Source organism: Candoia aspera, chromosome 7, assembly GCF_035149785.1.
Source record: "Candoia aspera isolate rCanAsp1 chromosome 7, rCanAsp1.hap2, whole genome shotgun sequence".
Lineage (NCBI taxonomy): Eukaryota > Metazoa > Chordata > Lepidosauria > Squamata > Boidae > Candoia > Candoia aspera.
In genome coordinates, this window is record NC_086159.1 from 78,604,359 (window position 1) to 78,623,543 (window position 19,185).

General features: G+C 39.3%; 1 protein-coding gene across 1 annotated transcript in view; it reads left to right on the plus strand.

The window, feature by feature from the left end:
• SEMA3E (semaphorin 3E) overlaps positions 1-17,990 on the plus strand; it is a 222,878-nt gene extending 204,888 nt beyond the window's left edge. The window contains exons 12-17 of the mRNA XM_063308265.1: positions 98-189; positions 3,378-3,419; positions 9,448-9,614; positions 14,438-14,505; positions 16,432-16,571; positions 17,377-17,990. Of these exons, the coding sequence (XP_063164335.1) occupies positions 98-189; positions 3,378-3,419; positions 9,448-9,614; positions 14,438-14,505; positions 16,432-16,571; positions 17,377-17,829 (962 nt within the window). The 3' untranslated portion in view covers positions 17,830-17,990. The remainder of the gene's footprint in view (positions 1-97; positions 190-3,377; positions 3,420-9,447; positions 9,615-14,437; positions 14,506-16,431; positions 16,572-17,376) is intronic.
• Positions 17,991-19,185: the final 1,195 nt, after the last annotated feature.

Genomic DNA, 19,185 nt, shown 5'->3' on the forward strand with positions numbered 1-19,185 from the left:
GCCTATTAGTTTCAAACATTTTTATCCTTAAATGATTGACATTTCTTTTTACCAATTCCAAATTATCTGATAGACTTTCTTTCACATTTACCTACAGATAATGGGATCGTCCTGAAAGTTATTACAATTTACAACCAAGACACAGAATCTATGGAAGAAGTGATTCTTGAAGAGCTGCAAGTGTTCAAAGTAAGTGATCATTCTACGCCTGGCTTTTAACACTGGTCTCACCACTGAGACTGCCACACAGAACACAAGTCACACTTGCACTCTTTCTGAGGTGGGAGGATCTTGCCACATAACTCATCTACCTACTTGTTTAGACTACTTGTCCATACTTATTTAGACTGTAATGAGCCCTACATTGAACTCTGCCCTTGAAGACCATTCAGAAGTTATAGCTCGTCCAGAATGCAGCAGCATGGGCAGTGATAAGGGCATTGCATTATATGCATGTGACCCCACTGCTTTGTGAGCTGCTTCCATGTGAAATTCTGGGTGCTGGTTAAAGCCCTTCATGGCTTAGGGCCTGGCTATCTGAGGGAAGAGTTGTTTTTGCCAATCTATAATGTTCTGACATTCCAGATCCCATCAATTCAACAATGTCATCTTGCAGGACCCAGGAAGTGGGCCTACTCTATGGCAGCACTGGCTGTCTGGAATGATGTCCCCCTAGAGATTTGTGTAGCTCCCACCCTTATGTCATTTCAGAAATAGTTGAAGACCTGGCTGTTCTCCCAGGCCCTGAGGGACAGAGTGATTTTGGTGCCCTATTCTGTTGTGGGTGGTTAATAGATGGTGTCCTGCTCTCCTGGTCAGTTGTGTGTTTTTTCTATGTATTTTTTATTTGTAAACTGCCCAGAATCATGGAGTCAGGCAGCCTCAAGATTTGGTTAAATAAATAACACTCAGAAACTGCTGTAGTGTCCTTTTAGCCAGCACTTATCATCAGGAACATATTACACCTGTATTGTGGGTCAGGCATTGGTTGCCAGTATGTTTCTGGGGACAGTTCGAAGTGTAGTCTTCACCTATAATGCCATGAATAGCTTGCCACCAAGATGTGGCAAGAATCACCTTCTCTAGCTGGAATCAATCTGTCCAATATGCTCATCCGAGGACAACTTCTTGGACATTCTCTACTTTCATGAGGTGTGGATGGGTAGGCTGAGGATAAGAGGGTTTCTCCATTACGGCCCTGGTACTGGAGAACGGTCTCAGTGCATGTTAGACTTGCCCCACTGAAGTTGGTAAAGACAGCTTTTCCAGAAGCCTTTTCATGGCTGGTTAGATTCTACTTCCTGTGATGATCACCAGGAGTCCTTGAGAAATATGGCAGGCAGGAAAGTCTCATTTAAACCTCATTTTCAGCACTACCCAATTGTATAGCCTATCTGTAATTACATGTAGAAATGGCTCAATTTTTTGAGGCTCGGAATAGGGAAACAATGGCAAAAGGCAATTTCCAGCAGTTATACAGGTCTTTGGGCCATTATTACATTCATTCATTCATTCATTCATTTTCCAGCAGCTCTTTGAAGATGGGCTAAAAATCTGACATGAGATACAGTAACAGGACATACTACATTGCAGTATATTTTTGTATATGTGTTTCAGTGAATGATTCTTTTAAGCCTAAACATAGAACAACTGCAATTACTACAGATCTAGGTCTTATAACTGTGTTTCTCCCATTTCTGTCTGCACTCACACCAAATGCCTACTTAAAATACTAAGGATTTTACTCAAATAAAATTCTCACTTGAAATAAGTAAAGTGTTGTTTTGGGGGGATAAAAAACCAGTTGTCCTTAAAAACTGGTCAGAGGTAACTCCCAAATTCTGCACCATCTTGTTTTCCCTTGGTTATTGATTATCCAAAGACAACTGCTGTTGGAGGACCCCTCTACATGATTTAATGTTCCTTTCTGCTGGTTTTATTTCTTCAGAAATCCCCAGTCCTCCCACATAGCCACATTGCCAAATACTTTCTTTTCTCACAATCGTCATATCCTCAGGCTTGTCTTGTTAGGGATTTCAACATATGGGGCAGTCCGGTTAACTGAGAAGATTTATGCACAGAATTTTAGAGATAACTGGTTCAACGATCTGTTGCAGAGCTTATGCTAAACATTGGCTACGTTCACACACACAGTAAGACTTTGCAGCTTAGATCTAGTTAGCTAGACAGCATCTAGCTAACTTTGTCTGATCTCTAAAAGCTAAACTAAATCAGACCTGGTTGGAAATTAGACAGAAGACCGTTGGAAAGCCCATAAACCTGGTTGAAAATTGAAAAAAGCATCCCAGAAGAAGGCAATGGCAAACTACTTCCATATTTGTTGCTTGCCAAACAAACAGCACAGGTTTCCCCATGAAGTCAGCAGAGCCTGGGCTTGACTTAACAGAGTCTTTAACAACATTCCATATCAGTAGCTGAAGAGAACTCACAGCACAGGTGGAATATGGCACATGGAAGCAGACCTGCTCATTCATCCTGCACATGATAATCTTTCTTCTCCACTCCATGAGGCAGCTGCATGTCCAGGTCCAATTCAAGGTGTTGGTTATCAGCTTTAAAGCCCTACACGGCATGGGGCCAGGTTACCTGAGCGACCATCTCATCCCCATGACATCAACCCATCCCACTGGTTCATGCAGAGAGGGCATGTTGCAGACCCCGTCTGTAAGAGAATTCCATCTGGCAGGGCCAGGAAAAGAGCCTTCTCTGCAGCAGCCCCCGCCCACTGGAACATCCTGCCCCCAGAGGTCAGGCAAGTTCCATCCCTTTTGACCTTCAGGAAGTCCCTGAAGACTTGGCTCTGCTGCCCTGCTTGGGATGGGGAGGGGGGGAGTCATTCCTGGGGATGGCTGGGACCTGAGAGTGCTCCCCTCATAGTTATGATCTTTTGCAACCATCTGGATTTCTATTTTTTAATTTTATATTGTATTGTATTATATTTCATGTTTTATTATTATTATTGTTTTAATGTTTTTAATTGATTAACTTATTGTAAACCGCTCAGAGTCCCTCCTTGGGAGAGATGGGCAGTAGTACAAATTTGAGACATACATACATACATACATACATACATACATACATAAAATTACTTCTATCTGTTGTAGAAGGAAGTGGAAATGCTAAAATTGCTAGATGAGGCAGGATATGAATAAACAGGCTTCCTGCTCACCACATAAAGCTTTGTTCTGTCTGATAAATGGCTGAAAAACAGGAGGAGGGTTTCCCATGTGGTAAATTACTAGCAATATTCCTTGCACAAAATGTGTAATTCCTGGATAGACTGATCACCAATATATAGCTGTCAAAATTACATGGATGTTCTCTTTCCTAATTAAGAAAAATGTTTTCACTTTCAGGTGCCAGCTCCTGTTATTTTTATGGAAATTTCTTCCAAAAGAGTAAGTGTCGCTCTTTTAAGAAAATTATGTTATTCTTCTTAGCAGTATGAACGCATCTGCTATGCAGAAATTTAATGATATAATAAAATCTTTGTTCCAACCTGTTATTAAGTTTCCAATTGCCCATCAGGCTTCATAACCCCAAGAAACTGGAATATAAGGCACCCATTTTATAATCCTTGCCTTGTAAGCTGTAAAGTTTTTGTTCAGTCTCATATGCTGTGATGGCTTTACAAATCAAGATCCAGGGACTGATATTGTGCTTTAGTTTTTCAGGTCAACTCTTCAGCTTCTATACCTCAGTTACATCTCAAGAGATCTGCACCATATTATATGTACCAAATTCCATGGTGCTAAAAAGAATCATTTTAATTTTACAAGCAATAGTAATTTTGGGAAATGAATGTAAAAAAGCTAATGACCTGATGGTGGAAACTGTAGTCCCAACATTTATAGTGTTTATAATGAGAAGAACAACTGAGCTTGGTAAAGCGAAAAGGACAGCAAATGTCAAGAGCATCTCTAGAATGGCTGAAGGAATACAGAGAAGACAAACTGAATATTTTAGGAATATTTTGAAATCTTTACTATTTAATTCTGACTTCAGCACTGGAAGTACCTGCTCCTCCAAACAAATAGAAACCTAGCAAGTTAGAGAGAAAATTTCTAGCCAAGCTTCCTTTTTCATGAGTCAGATTTCTGTGTGCAGGATTTTTTTTTCTCTTGCTTTCTTTATGCAGGAGCAACTGTTCCCCAGTTTTCTCTGAAAGTTTTCTAAAAACAATATGAGCCATTGCAAAATAAGCCAGAAGAATCCACTCAATACAAATCTGAAGAGAGCAGAAGTCATTCCAGGATGAAGAAAAGTCACCAGGACCTAAGCTTGACTTGAGAGAGTCTTTATGTTTCTACCCCTCCTAGAGTTAATTTTTACCACATTTCTCATTCTGCAATTCTTAGTCAGCTGGTGGGAAGATGGTGGAAACTGTAGTCCCAACGTGACTTAAGGGTGCTGTGACTAAATGTTAAAAATATATTTTTTAATATTCCTATGTAAGGAACCCCCTTAAGTCCTGTTGTGCTGCCTCATTGTGGCAGAGGGGTGTTCCTGGGAGGGATGAGCAAAGAATGTTGTGAGTGTATGTAGAGACTATATAATCTCAAGGCATGAAGGTTAGGGTTTGGGTTAGGGCATCTCTGTTGGGCAGCGCTGGAGGCAGTGCAATCAGTGACCAAATAATATCAATTAGACTTCACAGGCAACCTGTGATTATGACGATTGTCCAACTTTATGCCCCAATCACTGATGCAAAAGAAGAGGAGGTTGACAGGTTTTGTGGTCAACTTCAATCTGAAATCAACAAAGTTGCAAGTAAGATGTGCTGCTAGGAGACTGGAGATTGGAATGGCAAAGTTGGACATTTTAAGGAGGAAAATGTGGTTGAACTATATAGCCTAGGAAACCAAAATGAAGTAGAAGAATGACTTAGCAATTTCTGCCAATCCAATGATTTCTTCTTTGCTAAAACAGTCTTCCACCAACAAGAATGATGACTATATACATGGACATCACCAGACACAGCACATATAAATCACATCGAGTATATTATTGGTACAAGGAGGTGGAAGAGTTAGTTATAATAGCAAAGACATGGCCAGGGGCTGGCTGTGGAACACTGCTCACGTACAAGTTACAAGTCAAGCAAAAGTAGAAGAACAAAACAGTTTCCACAATATGATCTTGCGCATATACCCACCATTTCCAAGGCATTTGATGGTTTCACTAACATCAAGCTGTAGCATATCCTTAGGAAAATGGGAATCTCAGAACACCTCATTGTCCTGATGTAAAACTTATACACAGGTGAGGAAGCCACAGTCCAGACAGAACATGGTGAAACAGACTGGCTAAAGGAGTAAGATACTCTCCCCTTACTTACTCAAACTGTATGCTGAACATACAGTATGTAGAGGGAATGAGCATGATGTAAAGTTGGAGGAAGAAACATCAAAAATCAGTGCTATGCCGATGACACAAATGTAATAGCTGAAAATGCAGATGATCTGTAATCTCTGGTAACGAAAGTCAAGACAACAGTGACAAACTGGAACTAAATATATATTCATATTATATTGATAATTTAAATATTAAAAAGACTAAACTAACGGGAACAGGTGCCACAATCAGCCTTAGAATTGACAGTAAAAATATTGAAGCAATAGAGAACTTCTCCCTTTTAGGATTGAATATCAACAATAAAGGAGTTGAGAAGTATACACCATAGACTAGTACTTGGTTGAGTAGCAATGAAGACCTTAGAAAAGATATTCAGGTGCTGTGATGTACATTTAGAAAGATCACAATAACTCACGCAGTGATTTTTTTGTAATACTCATATACTCTATAGAGAAGAAGCAGAAGAGTATTGATGCTTTTGGACTTTGGTGTTGGAGAAGACCCCTGAGAATACCATGGGTGACCAAGAAAACAAACAAATGAATCATAGAACAAGTCAATCCAGAGTTTTCACTCAAAGCAAAAATGACCAGGGTCAAATTATATTTTGGACATATTATACAAAGGCCTAGCTCTCTTGAGATGTCCATAATGCTGAAAAAGATGGAAGAAAAGAGGAGGACAATCAGCTGCAAGATGGATGGATTGATTACAGTGGAGATGGATGCACTGTTGGAAGACCTGAAAGACAAGGTCTTGTCCTTTTCTCTCATCCTGGAGAAAATCTATGAGTTGCTAAGACTCCACATCCACATGATGGCATATAATCAGTCGATCAATGTAAGGAATAAATAACATGGAAAAGAATGGCACTACTGTCAAAATTGTTAAGGATGTAATCTTAGAAATGAGAAGCAGTTTGGTGTAGTGGTTAAGGCACCAGGCTAGAAACCGGGAAACTGAGAGTTTTAGTCCTGCCTTGAGCACAGAGGGGTGACCTTGGGCCAGTCCCTCTCTCTCAGCCCTGGGAAGCAGGCAAGGGCAAATGACTTCCGAAAATCTTGCCAAGAAAACTGCAAGAAAGTGCCCAGTCGCCAGGAGTCAAGACTAACTCAAGGCACCAAAAACAAAACTTTAGAAATACCTACTTAGTAGTAGTAGTATTAGTTTATTATTATTATTATTATTATTATTGATTAGCCATTAGGCCATATCAACATACAGAATATACAGCACAGAATATTAATAAGACAGTATATAAAAATAGAATAAAAGAAACAAATAAGAAAAAGAATAAAAAATGCAAATAATTTTTCTGTATCATCACCACAGTTTACCCCAATCAGACCCACATATGCAGATCTCAACTGAACTGTTTTGATCAAATAAAGGGCCATATTATATGTAATTTTTGAATTCTGACTGCACATGAAATATGTTGTTTTAATATAAGGGTCCCAATAGGTCATTTTTCTAATGTGTGGTCCTAGATACTGATCTCTTTCTTTCTCATACAGTTGACATTCAAATAGTATGTGTGTTATGTCTTCTATCTCTGGAGCTCCGCAAATACAAGTGCGTTCATTATAAGGGACTTGGTTAAATCTTCCATATTTAACCATTGTGCCCAGCTGCTCGAATAAGTAAATACAGCCCTAAGATGTTTAGGCATTTCTGTGTTTAGATACTTCGCAGTTTGGAAGATATGTTTGTAGCAGCTCATCCATTTCAATGTGCCGACCAACCTTGCTAAGAATGGCTATATCTTTTGGTGCCTCTATATCTAAGATTCTTTGTGCAGCAATCTTTTCAGCTTGTTCTCCAGTTGTACAAGAGACAGGGAGACCACAGCTCCTAATATAGTTTGACAGTTGTACAATCCAAGAAGTGTGTAAGTGAGATTTTGTCTGTTCCAACAGACACAATTTTTGGAGTCTGTCAGTTTCCACTGCATTAATTTTGCAGCAATAATTGTATGCTCAGATGTTAGACAAAGACCAAATTGTATAAATTCCCAATTCAGCTTTAACTGCAGCAGGTGAAGTCCTTTTATCCATACCCAAAATACTTTTCAGATGCTGTGATTGTGTTTGTTCTAATAGTGATATATGTTTTAAGCTCCATATAAGAGCATAGGAGTAACCTTGGCCTTATATACTTTAATAATTGGAGCTAAGGAACCGGGATAGCTGCGGTATTTTAATTTCAGCAGTAAATTCACTCGTGCCCTTGCTCTAAGTGACCTCCTATGATGATGAAGAAACCAGGATCCAGTCTCAGAGAAAAATAGTAGTAGTAGTAGTAGTAGTTTTATGTATAATTAGTTTAATTCCAGCAAATAATATTCAGTTCAATTCATTTATGCAAAATTCAGAGCTGCTTTTGTTTAGATTTCCTTTGTAAGGTCAAATTTACTGCTTTCTTATCTCTATTCATTTTTCTTCTGCTTCAAAATATCTACTGCTTCAAATACTTTTGCTACTGCTGTGCAACAAAATATGCCATATAAAATGAATTTTCATGGAGTGGTCTAGAATGTTAAATATTAATGTATAGTTGTGCTCTGCTTCCTAGAGAAACGTTCAGATATATTCCCCTTTACACACACACACACACACACACACTCTCTCTGCTGGATACAAGCTGTTTCAGCTTTCCTTCAACTGTTAGGTAACCCAATCCCTCTTTCCTGATTCATGTGCAAAGTGTTGCTGCAGCTGTTGATAAATAAAGTATGATTCTCCAAAAAACCCCAAGGCATCTTAAGCAGAATTATCAGATTCAGTTGATACTCTGATTTTTATTTTTCTGAGTAGTGAAGACACAGGTGAAAAATTTCATTCCCGTGGCAACATAGTGTTTGCCTAACAAAGAAATATGCTAGGTCAGCCTGTTTAGCAAAGTTCATCCAGAATTTTATGTCATGTCACATCATATTTTAAAAATGGTCCACCACATGGCATAAAATGAGGTTTTATTTCATTATAACCTGCAGTAATATTGTAGCTTCATTATAGAACAAGGTTTCTTAATCAGGGTTCCATGGAACCCTCGGGTTCCGTGAGAGGTTACTAGGGGTTCCCTGGGAGATCACAATTTATTTAAAAAATTATTTCAAATTCGGTCAACTTCACATTAAAGAGCTACGTTTCATTCTTTATTTTTAGTTTAAGAATGCATATATACAGGCCTACATATGAAAGGAATATAATAATTTAGTAACTTCTGGCCTATATCTGAGTCTGAATGTGCAGAGATTCCCCAAGGCCTGAAAAATATTTGAAGGGTTCCTCCAGGGTCAAAAGGTTGAGAAAGGCTGTTATAGAAGCATGAAGGTTGATGAAAATACAGAGCAATAAGCTAGTTTAAATCTCAGTTCGGCTGAACATTCTCTCATCCTCAGCAATATGGACATGGAAGAATGCTAGCTACTTCTGTTAGAGGTTGTTGCAGGGATAAAAACAAGAAATGAAACACCTCTTTCCTTCTTTTTTCTTTGCTTCAAAGCTAAGTTATGGCTTGGGAGAGGCAATACTTCTCCAAATCCAATTGATTTCTGTAGTAAGTATTTCTTACTACATGTTCTGTCATGCCATAGCAATGTAGGAACTGGCTAGCTAGCTATTTATTTATTTTCCATCCTGCCTTTATTATTTTTATAAATAACTCAAGGCGGCAAACATACCTGATACTCTTTCATCCTCTTTTCCCCACAACAACAACCCTGTGAGGTGAGTTGGGCTGAGAGAGAGTGACTGGCCCAAGGTCACCCAGCCGGCTTTCGTGCCTAAGGCGGGATTAGAACTCTCATACCATGCCTGATTGGCTCTTGGGCTGAGAGAGAGTGACTGGCCCAAGGTCACCCAGCTGGCTTTCATGTCTAAGGTGGGACTAGAACTGTCGGTCTCCTGGTTTCTATCCTGGTGCCTTAACCACTAGAACAAACTGGCTCTTTTACATACTGATAATATACCTTCTTCTGCCACTTTATTTGAAGCGATGGATCATCAGTATAATGGAGATATAGCATTCACTGAAGATGGGCTAAAGATAATTGTGCTTTCCTTACAGCAACAAATTTATGTTGGGTCTGAGTCTGCTGTTGCACAGGTAAAGTTCCACCAGTGTGACATGTATGGAACAGCCTGTGCTGACTGCTGCCTCGCAAGAGATCCATACTGTGCTTGGGATGGGATCTCCTGTTCCAGATATTATCCAACAGGAACACAGACAAAAAGGTAAGAATCTTATCTTGCCTATGAAATGACATGGTGCGTGCAAACATTTTGTATTTGAACTGTTTGGATTCAAAACACAATTTTAAGCATGGAGCATATGCTTTGAGTGTGATACATCTCAATCAGTTTTGAAGTTGTTAGTGCTCAAAACACATTCATTTTCAAAATGGAGGCATTTTAATCTGGGGCAACCACACAGCAGGTCAAAAAAATCAAGATGGCAGCTGTGCAACTGAAGTCCTGCTCCTTTTTAATAAATATAATAAATATGAAAAGGAGCAGGGCTTTGATCGCATGGCCATGGCTACCATCATGACTTTTTTGACATTTCCAGAAGATACCTCTCATTTTGACCTCAAAAAGTTTTTCATCAGACAGCCCATTTCATACTCAAAACTGCTGTTCAGAAATGGGATGGTCCAAATTTTAAACTGTTCTCCAATGGTACACTTTCTGTAGGGCATATACGAAGGTGTCATGTCTTTCAGCATCATCAGTCTTTTGCAGTTAACTGGAAGTTATCCATTAAAAGGCTGGATGGCCATTTCTTGGAGATGTCCTGGATTGACAGATAGAGGTGGACTAGACAATCTTCAGACACCCTTCCTGGTTGAAGGCTATGGTCATGTAACAGGTTTATCCTGGTTACTGAATTAACCCATTTTCCAAATTCACAATACATGGAAGCATGTAGTGAAAGGTGAAAGGTCCCCTGTGCAAGCACTGAGTCATGTCTGACCCTTTGGGGGGACGCCGCTTTCATGACATTTTCTTGGCAGACTATAGCGGGGTGGTTTGCCATTGCCTTCCCCAGTTGTCACTTTCCCCAGCAAGCTGGGTCCTCATTTGACCAACCTTGGAAGGATGGAAGGCTGAGTCCACCTGAGCCGGCTACCCGAGAATCTAGCTTCTGCTGGGATTGAACTTGGGTCGTGGAGAGAGTTTCGGTTGCAATACTGCCACCTACCACTCTGAGCCACTTGAGGCTCGTACATGGAAGCATACATTAACCAAATTTGCACAAAATGATAAGCCATAAAAATCATAATTCTGATTAACGACAGGGTGTGAACACAGACTAAGTATCTATTTTTCAAAAATGTACTTTTTTTTTTATAAAGGAACACTGATCTAAAGACTTTTAGCCATTGGTTTATTAGCATTGTTTTGAAGGATTCAAACAGTAATTAAGAGAAAAGCCAGAAGCAAGACAGACACTTTTTTCATTTGGGTTTAAGCATTTCAGGCGCAATTATAAATAAATGTTTGAAGGAGAGAGGAAAAAGAGAGACACACTGACAATGTGCATTGATTCGCTTGAGTTGGTTTCAGCAGTGGAGCATGAGATACATTGGACTGGAGAAGAAAGCAAAGCAAAGGCAAATATTCTTTCAAAGGCTGCAGGCATCTCTGCAGTACGACAAAAAAATTGAGCCCATCTTCAAATGTACAGTTTTTCCACAAATTTTACTTCATTCCACCTCCATAGAAATATAGATGATCTGATAGGAGGGAAACAGAGAGAGAGAAACACATTTTTCTCTCCATGGTTATTTATACAAATGGGAAGAAAACAGTTGAACATAAAATCATATATCTCTCTTCTCTCATCTTTCATTTGCCTAGTCCCCAATTCAAGTACTAGGTCCAGTTTAGGTGCCCCCGGGATTCAGAAAGATGGGAGCAAACTGAGCAAAGGGCAATGAGAGTTATCAAGGAACTAGAAACTAAGGAAATATTTAGCTTGAGAAAGGCAGACTGAAGGGGATCTGTTAGCACTTCAAAAACATGAAAGGAAGTAACTAAGAATGCAGGACATACTGTATAATAAAATCGTTATAATAAAGCAAATTCTGACCAAAGAAAAGCGGTTTGACAACAAACTCCACTGAAAAATTAATTACTCCAACCAAGGTAGATAACCAAATTGTTTTTATGAGTCTTGGCAGATTGTGTAAGTATTGCCCCAAATTAGTGGTGACTAGAAACTTGATATGGTGCTATGTGGCAAATTATTGTCAAAAGGATTTGTAAACCTTCCTTAGTTGTGGTCTGCAGAAATGAAAGGTGGAGTAAAATGCACCTTTTGGGCAAAAAATAACTAAATACTACAGGATGAATTAAGGTTCTATTTTTTAAACTATGAAAACATACTCATGTTGTAACATTATTGTTGTAACAATAATCCAATAAACATGCTCAGATGGGAAGGAAACTGTGATTATGATGGTTTTTGCCATTTTCATCTGAAAGCAAAAAATAAAGTAAAGTAAAATAAAACGGTCTTCAGTTTACAACATTGATGTGATCTGAATGCAGTTCTGTTTCAAGGGATTTGTGAAATCATTCCCTAAATTGCATTGTTATAGAGGTAATATAAGTGTAGCCAGGAAGTACGTACAGTTATTTTCATCGTATTTTCAACAACTGTATCCAAAGAATGTCAGACAATACTAGAGGAGTTCACCCACCATCTGGATCAAGTTCAATTCAGTGTTTGCATGATACTTCCTAGGTAGTGTTGCACAAGACACATTTATTTTCAATTTGCCCTACTACCTCTACTACTTCACAGCGGGGTTTTTTAGATTTTTTAATCCCACCTTCATTATTTTTACAAATAACTCAAGGCAGGGAACATACCTAATATTCCTTCCTCCTCCTCTTTTCCCCAAAATAACAACCCTGTGAGGTGAGTGGGCTGAGAGAGAGAGACTGGTCCAAGGTCACCCAGCCGGCTTTCATGCCTAAGGCAGGACTAGAACTCACGGCGAACCGGTTTTTAGCCCGTCGCCTTAACCACTAGACCAAACTATTGTGAAACTAAGTAATAATAAGGAAGGTAGCACTTTGTAGCCTGCTAGCTATAAAAAAACAACAACTGAACGTAGTGAAAAGATAGAATTGTGAACAAGGAAATCTCTGCTTCAGCTCTCACTTCTCTAATAAATTGCCAAGGAACCCCCAGAATGTTTCTATGTTTCAGCCTCAGCCATCTTTCAAGTTACCTTCAGTTACATCTCTGCAAATCTACTTAATAATTTCATGTTTCATTGACTTAGATGAAAAGGAAAATGGAGGTGAAGGCTGTGTCCAGAAGACTCTTGATTATTAGAACATCTTGAATTGTGTCTGGAGGAGCGTCCTCTGTGGAACAGAGATAATGCCCTATCTTACACGGATCTTCTTACCTTTACCGAGATAATCATGGGGAAAACTCTGAATACGCTTTAAAATTATACATGTGTATTTTACACAAAATACACATATGTGTATTTCTGATCATACCTACAGACACAAATCCAGCAAGGTGGAACATTTACCCTACTTAGGCTGATCTCAAAAAGCCAAGCAGAATCAGAAATCCTGGGCCTGTAAAAAATCACAATACTATCCTGTAAGAAGGCAATACCGTATCATTGATATGAGGTTGACTCAAAGACTTCTCTCCCTCTCCCTCTCCCTCCCTCCCTCTCTCTCTCATTCTCTGCATGGACACTTCCGTGGTGTTTAAGGGCTGTTTTTCATCATGCCACCACTTCTAAAAGTGAAGTAAAACTGCTACATTGCTTTGCTTCACTTTATTCCAAGGCCTTGTCCACCAATTCCAAAGGGCAAAAGAGTCTTCTGGCATGCACTCAGTATGGAAAACACAACACCTTGCCTGGAGCACAGCAGCATGATGAAACAATGGTCTTTGTTGATGTCCTTGAGGCAAAGGGCAGCAGGGTCACCTTCTCCTCAAGCCCCCTCACCAAGTCATACTCCTCTCTAGCATTTCACATTTCAGGGCTTCCAAGCTAGCCCCCATCAAGGCCTTTGTCAGACTTCATCTGACTGGTAAAAAAACTAGTAGCTTCATAAGCCATCATTCAGAGACAAAGAATTTGATAAGTTTTGTTTATTGCAAGTGCTAGAAAAGCTGTTATTAACAACTGCCAAGAGAAAAATGCAGACCATATTCATAATAAAAGGGAGGGTCAATTCTTGCAGCTTACATAACACACAAAGAGCTTTCCACTTTTGGCTGGAAGGAACAGCAGACACCTGTCCCTTGTTATTAGAACAGACCATTGTGATTTCAGCCTCTTTGCTTCTGACCTTGGCCAGACATAGTCCTTATGGGTGTCTGCAGGAGGCAAGTAAGTAACATCACATGTTATGAGATCATCACACACACAACACAATCTCATTTGCATGACAACACGATGATCCATATCAAATCTGCATGGCTGGTACTGGATGCCTGTGCTATTCCTCAGGTCCTGCAGTGAGGGATGTCTGGTGCAGCCCCCCACCTTGACTCTAGCCTACCACCTCCCCTATGTCAATAGGAACTGCTCTTTCACCTTGATACTGCCTCATCTCTGCCAGGTATCTTAGTCATTGCTGTCATATCCTCCTCTTTAGTAGACTGGTAATGCTTGCATTGCTGTAAGTCTGATGTGACAAATACTAGACAATGGTACTATTATTGCCTCAACGTGGTATATATTTCTCTGAACTATGCCCAGATAACTCTGATATATTGCAGCTTGGGATGGAACTTCCTTAGTCATCTCTAATAGACCCCCTCTAAGGATATATGAGAGCCAGTTTGGTGTAGTGGTTAAGTACATCAGGCTAGAACCAGGAGACCATGAGTTCTAGTCCTGCCTTAGGCACAAAGGTGACCTTGGGCCAGCCACTCTCTCTCAGCCCTAGGAAGGAGGCAATAGCAAAACACTTCTAAAAATATCAGTTCCCTATTAAAGGCTTCTGCGTTTAGCTATTCACAAACTTGAGCTTTCAGTTGTTTTCAGGTTGTTTTTCATTTTGCTTAGACGCTTCCGTAGACAAGATATCCGTCATGGAAATGCAGCTCAGCAGTGCTTCGGCCAGCAGTTGCTAGGTAATTACTCTGTATTATTCTGTGCCTAAGAAGAATTTGATACAAAAATGGGAAATATTGTGTGGCTGAAAGTTTGCAACAAGCTGCGGGCTACTCTAAGCAGAGCAATGATGCAAAATAGCTGCCTCACATTAGGGATTAATCAGACACAAGGAAGGAATGTGTAAGCCTTTCCTTTGTACTCCAGTTTTATCAATAGTTCCCCTTTAAACATATTGGAGACTTTTCTAAGTCTGTAGTCTTGATGGAGAAGATGGTGTTACTGGTAAAATTTGGACTGGAGGGAAAAGGTTCAGCTTCTTTTTCCTATGTAGGTGTCAGCCCTCCCAAGTAACCAAATGGGAAACACAACTAGATGAGCTAATTCTACTTTATTGTAAGGCTACACTAAGAGAATCTCGCAAGTCTGAAAGTACAGATCTCCTGCTGTCTCTTTTTACAGCCTGATCAATTAGGGCGGATCCTTCTAAGTTTCTTTCTCTGACCGTTGAGCAGCTGAGGGCTCCTCCCTCTTTTATCTGATTGTTTCCTAGGCAGCATCTCTTCCCTTCATCCCTCAAGGTCATTCCCACAGACCATTACAACAGGAGAGGGATATCCCAATAAAAATTGGGCCAAACCTTGAAAAAAAATTTTTTTTAAAATAGCTATGATTGGTATAATGAGTCTTCAGTACCAGAAAATGTTCTATGGCATTCCCACTATGGTGATACCTGGGGGGGGGTGTTTTTGTTTTTGGTAATGGCAAATGCAGTGTATTCACAGGACTGCAGAGTGGTGGATCAGTACCCTAGAGAGTACAAAGCCCTGAAATTGACTGGCTGATCCTTGGCTTAGCACATGAAAGCATAATTGAAAAGTCCGGCTCTTGTGCTGGGTAGGGGAATTCCCAGGATCTCTTGCTCTCAGGAAAGCTTTCACTCTTGGGTTCAGTTGAGGGTACAGGTACAGGTTCACCATTCAGCCACATTTTTTTCCATCTCCTACCCTTTGGGTGCTCAGAGCTTTATTTATGCTGTGAGATTTATACTTTAAGACCCATTGGTGATTGCTCTATCACTTCAACAACACTTAATCAGTGGCTGCATCTCAGTTGCACAAATCTGGATTACCACTAGATGGCAGTTAAAAGAGACACAGACTATAAGCTCTTGCTGCCATTAACCAGCAATAAGCTGACAGGACAGTAACAATTTTGGGAAAATTTTGTGGATATACCTAAAATCAGTCCACAGCTGTGCATGTCTCTCAAACCAGTCTTTTTTGAGTTCTCCAACAACATGCAGTGGCTGCATCTGGGCATCACAAATTCAGGTGACCACTATGTTCAGTTAAAAAAGATAATCTTTAATGCCATTTGGGTGTCATTCAATCCTTTGACAGTCTAGGGTAGGGAAGAACAAAATAGAAAAAGAGTTGATTGGATGAAATATATGGACCTTAGAAGTACAACACAGTGTACATTCTGTACACTGTAATTGGGTATCCTTCCTACTTTGTGTTCAAATTTCAGGCAGGGATAACCAATGTCTAATCTTACAATGTCACATGGAGGAGGAGCTGTATAGATAGTGGCATAGCTTGGCCCCAATCCAGATGTTATGTGCATGGGGGGTGGGGCAGTGCCGTGTCTGCTGACACGATATCCTGCTAGCTCTATGTTAGGAAATAAGAAAGGCAAAATGGCTCTGTGGATGTGCTCACTGCTTATTATAAGGAAACCAGAAGAGTCTGCTCCCTGTAGAATATTTTCCATATTGGTGGCCACCCCAAAATACACTGTACAGGGAATAAACTCTCTGTTGAAACTTTAGTTGCTACCTAATAAAGGAGGTTTTCTACTTTGTATATTAAAAGCAAAAGTTAATTTTTCTAGAAGCTACTGTAAGTGACAATAAGAGTTGTTGTGTATCTTCCTATTTAAAGGAGAAGCCTTGGACAAGACTGAAGAGCGACTGGTGTATGGAATTGAATACAACAGCACTCTGCTTGAGTGTATCCCAAGAAGCTTGCAAGCCAAAGTGATTTGGTTTGTACAGAGAGCTCATCAACCCCGAAAGGAAGAGGTACTTGGAATTAAGGGTGAACTCTTACAATTGTCCTAGCCATACTATTGATTTGATAGGCTTTTAGATTAGAAATATTATTTCTTTTAAGGTTGTGCGGATATCTGGTTTCAAAGGGCAAGATGTAATTTGGAGTGCAGAGGTGTGTACAAATGGCATCTGTTAGCAAGCATCTTCTTGCTGGATCACATATCCCGTGAGCTCAGGAGAAGATGCAGCGGCCTCAGGTGTTCCCAACAGGTCCTACCTATGCTCCCATATGAAAGCCAATCACATTTTGCCCTTTGAAACTGAATCTCTGCACACACCTAATTTCTTCTATGCCTTCCCTCATTACGTTGAAAGTTTTATCAGGTTCAGCTCAGAAAGTGTCATTGCTTGAAGATCCCCCACCCCAAATCAAGTACTGCTTATATTGTATGAAGTATTCTTATGAAGGAAGCATTACAAGCATTATACATTACTTCAGTTCCACTGAGTTTGTGATTATGTCTTTCACACTTCCATTAATATTTCTCCCCAAATAATTCTAACAGCATTCAACACAGCTGTTCCTTACTTGAACATACATGGCAACTTATATATGAAGTATTCTGAATGGAAGGAACATAACTCAAATAGGGTATCCCCTCCAGCTTTAAATTTTACTGAAACATTTCTCCTAAACCCAATTCAGTGATACAAGTCTGCAACTATATCAACATGTAATCAATTTCTCACTTTATTCATTTAAAGTCAGTCTAATTTTCTGATTTTTTTTAACATTCTTATGGATAAAACCATTTCCTCTTTGACCTGCACACAGGTGATAGCTGATGAGAGGATCCTCAAAGTGGATATTGGCCTATTGTTTTTAAGATTGCACCGGATGGACGCTGGAACATATTTTTGCCAGACAGTAGAACACAGCATTGTTCATACAGTAAGAAAAATCGCCCTTGAAGTTGTGGAAGAGGAACGTGTAGATGACATGTTCAATAAAGACTATGAAGAGGATATATCTCAGAAAATGCCTTGTCCTGCACAGAGTAGCATCCCTCATGGATCAAAGCCATGGTACAAGGAGTTCTTACAATTAATAGGTTATAGCAATTTCCAGAGAGTGGAGGAATACTGTGAAAAAGTGTGGTGCACAGATAAGAAGAGAAAAAAGCTGAAAATGTCTCCATCCAAGTGGAAGTATGCCAATCCACAAGAGAAGAAAGCACGTATCAAATCAGAGCATTACCGAGTTCCCAGGCACACTGCTGACTCATGATGGGAAAACCAATAATATGACACACACACACCCCCCAAAAGAAATCCCATTCAAGAGAGCGTTTTGGGGTTTGGACCTAACAAAAGGGGATGCTGAGACTGTAAATGAGCTAAAATGCTTTTAGTAAGTTATATACTTGATGTCTATTTAGATGCATTCTTTTTTTAAAAATCTACTTAATTGTTGAATTTTAATTGTATCATGAACTAAGATTCAGTTGAAAGACAATCTGACAATCATCATATTCAGCGTTTAGTCCAATTAATCAAGTATGGACCATGCTTGTACTGTATATTTAGTGTGTTTGGGGGTATTTAAGTGAGTTCAAAATGCTGATGTTTTGAAAGCAAAGCAACAATGAATTGTATAGTTTTTTTTTTTATTTCAAACATAGTTATGACTGATTTTCATGTGGCATATCCTCTATGGCCTAAAGCCTCTTTCTAAATTCTAGATATTTTCCAGTTTTCATTTATGAAAAGCATGTTTCTAATTCTTTGATTTGCATATATGATCGCAGGAGTGGTGAATGGGAAAAATGATGATCATAAATAAAAGCTGAAAAACAAAGAGCAAAACTGTTTGAGTAATGCAGCAAAAGTTAAGTATGACTGCATATTTGTAAAAGCAACAAGAAGGGGTCTTCATTGTGATTAACCCATTAACAGGAGCAAAAATTATTGTATAACTTTGCTGAACTGAACCCAAATATTTTAGTTATGGCTTCTAGGGCCATATACCAAGGATGATCCCAGTTTCATCTTGTGAAGATCATTTTAATAACTCAGAATATAATAATATAGGGCTACAAAATAGAATTTAAAATTAGCCATGTGTATGAATATGATAGGTAGATTACAGAGATAGTCCACTCACTTGCCAGTTCATTCTATCATTTCTGTGTCTGTTCCCTTCTACGTATAGTAGAAGTCCTTCTCGCATATGTAGTAATAAGCAGAGTGTTTATTAGAATTGTTGATATTGGTAAAGGGCTAAAAGAAATCTGCAATTTATTGCCATGTTTCCATCTGCATCTGAACTACAGCTAAGGTGTATCTTTCTTTTAAAAGACTGAAATAAGTACCAGCAGTTGGAGGCAGCTCTCTACTATTAGCCTAACATGGGCATAGCCTTCTGCTCTGTGTACGTACCATGGCTGTACTAACCTTTGAATTGGAGATTGGATTCAAATGAATTGACTTTCCAAAGACCTTTTAGCTTTTTCTAAGCTAAATCACAAAATCGCACAAGATTTTGATGATATCATTCTGAGATCTCATGTAAAAATTCTGAAATCCCACAGCTAACATGTTTTATGGAATAACAGCAATCTGTAAAATAAAAGCAATCTGCAGA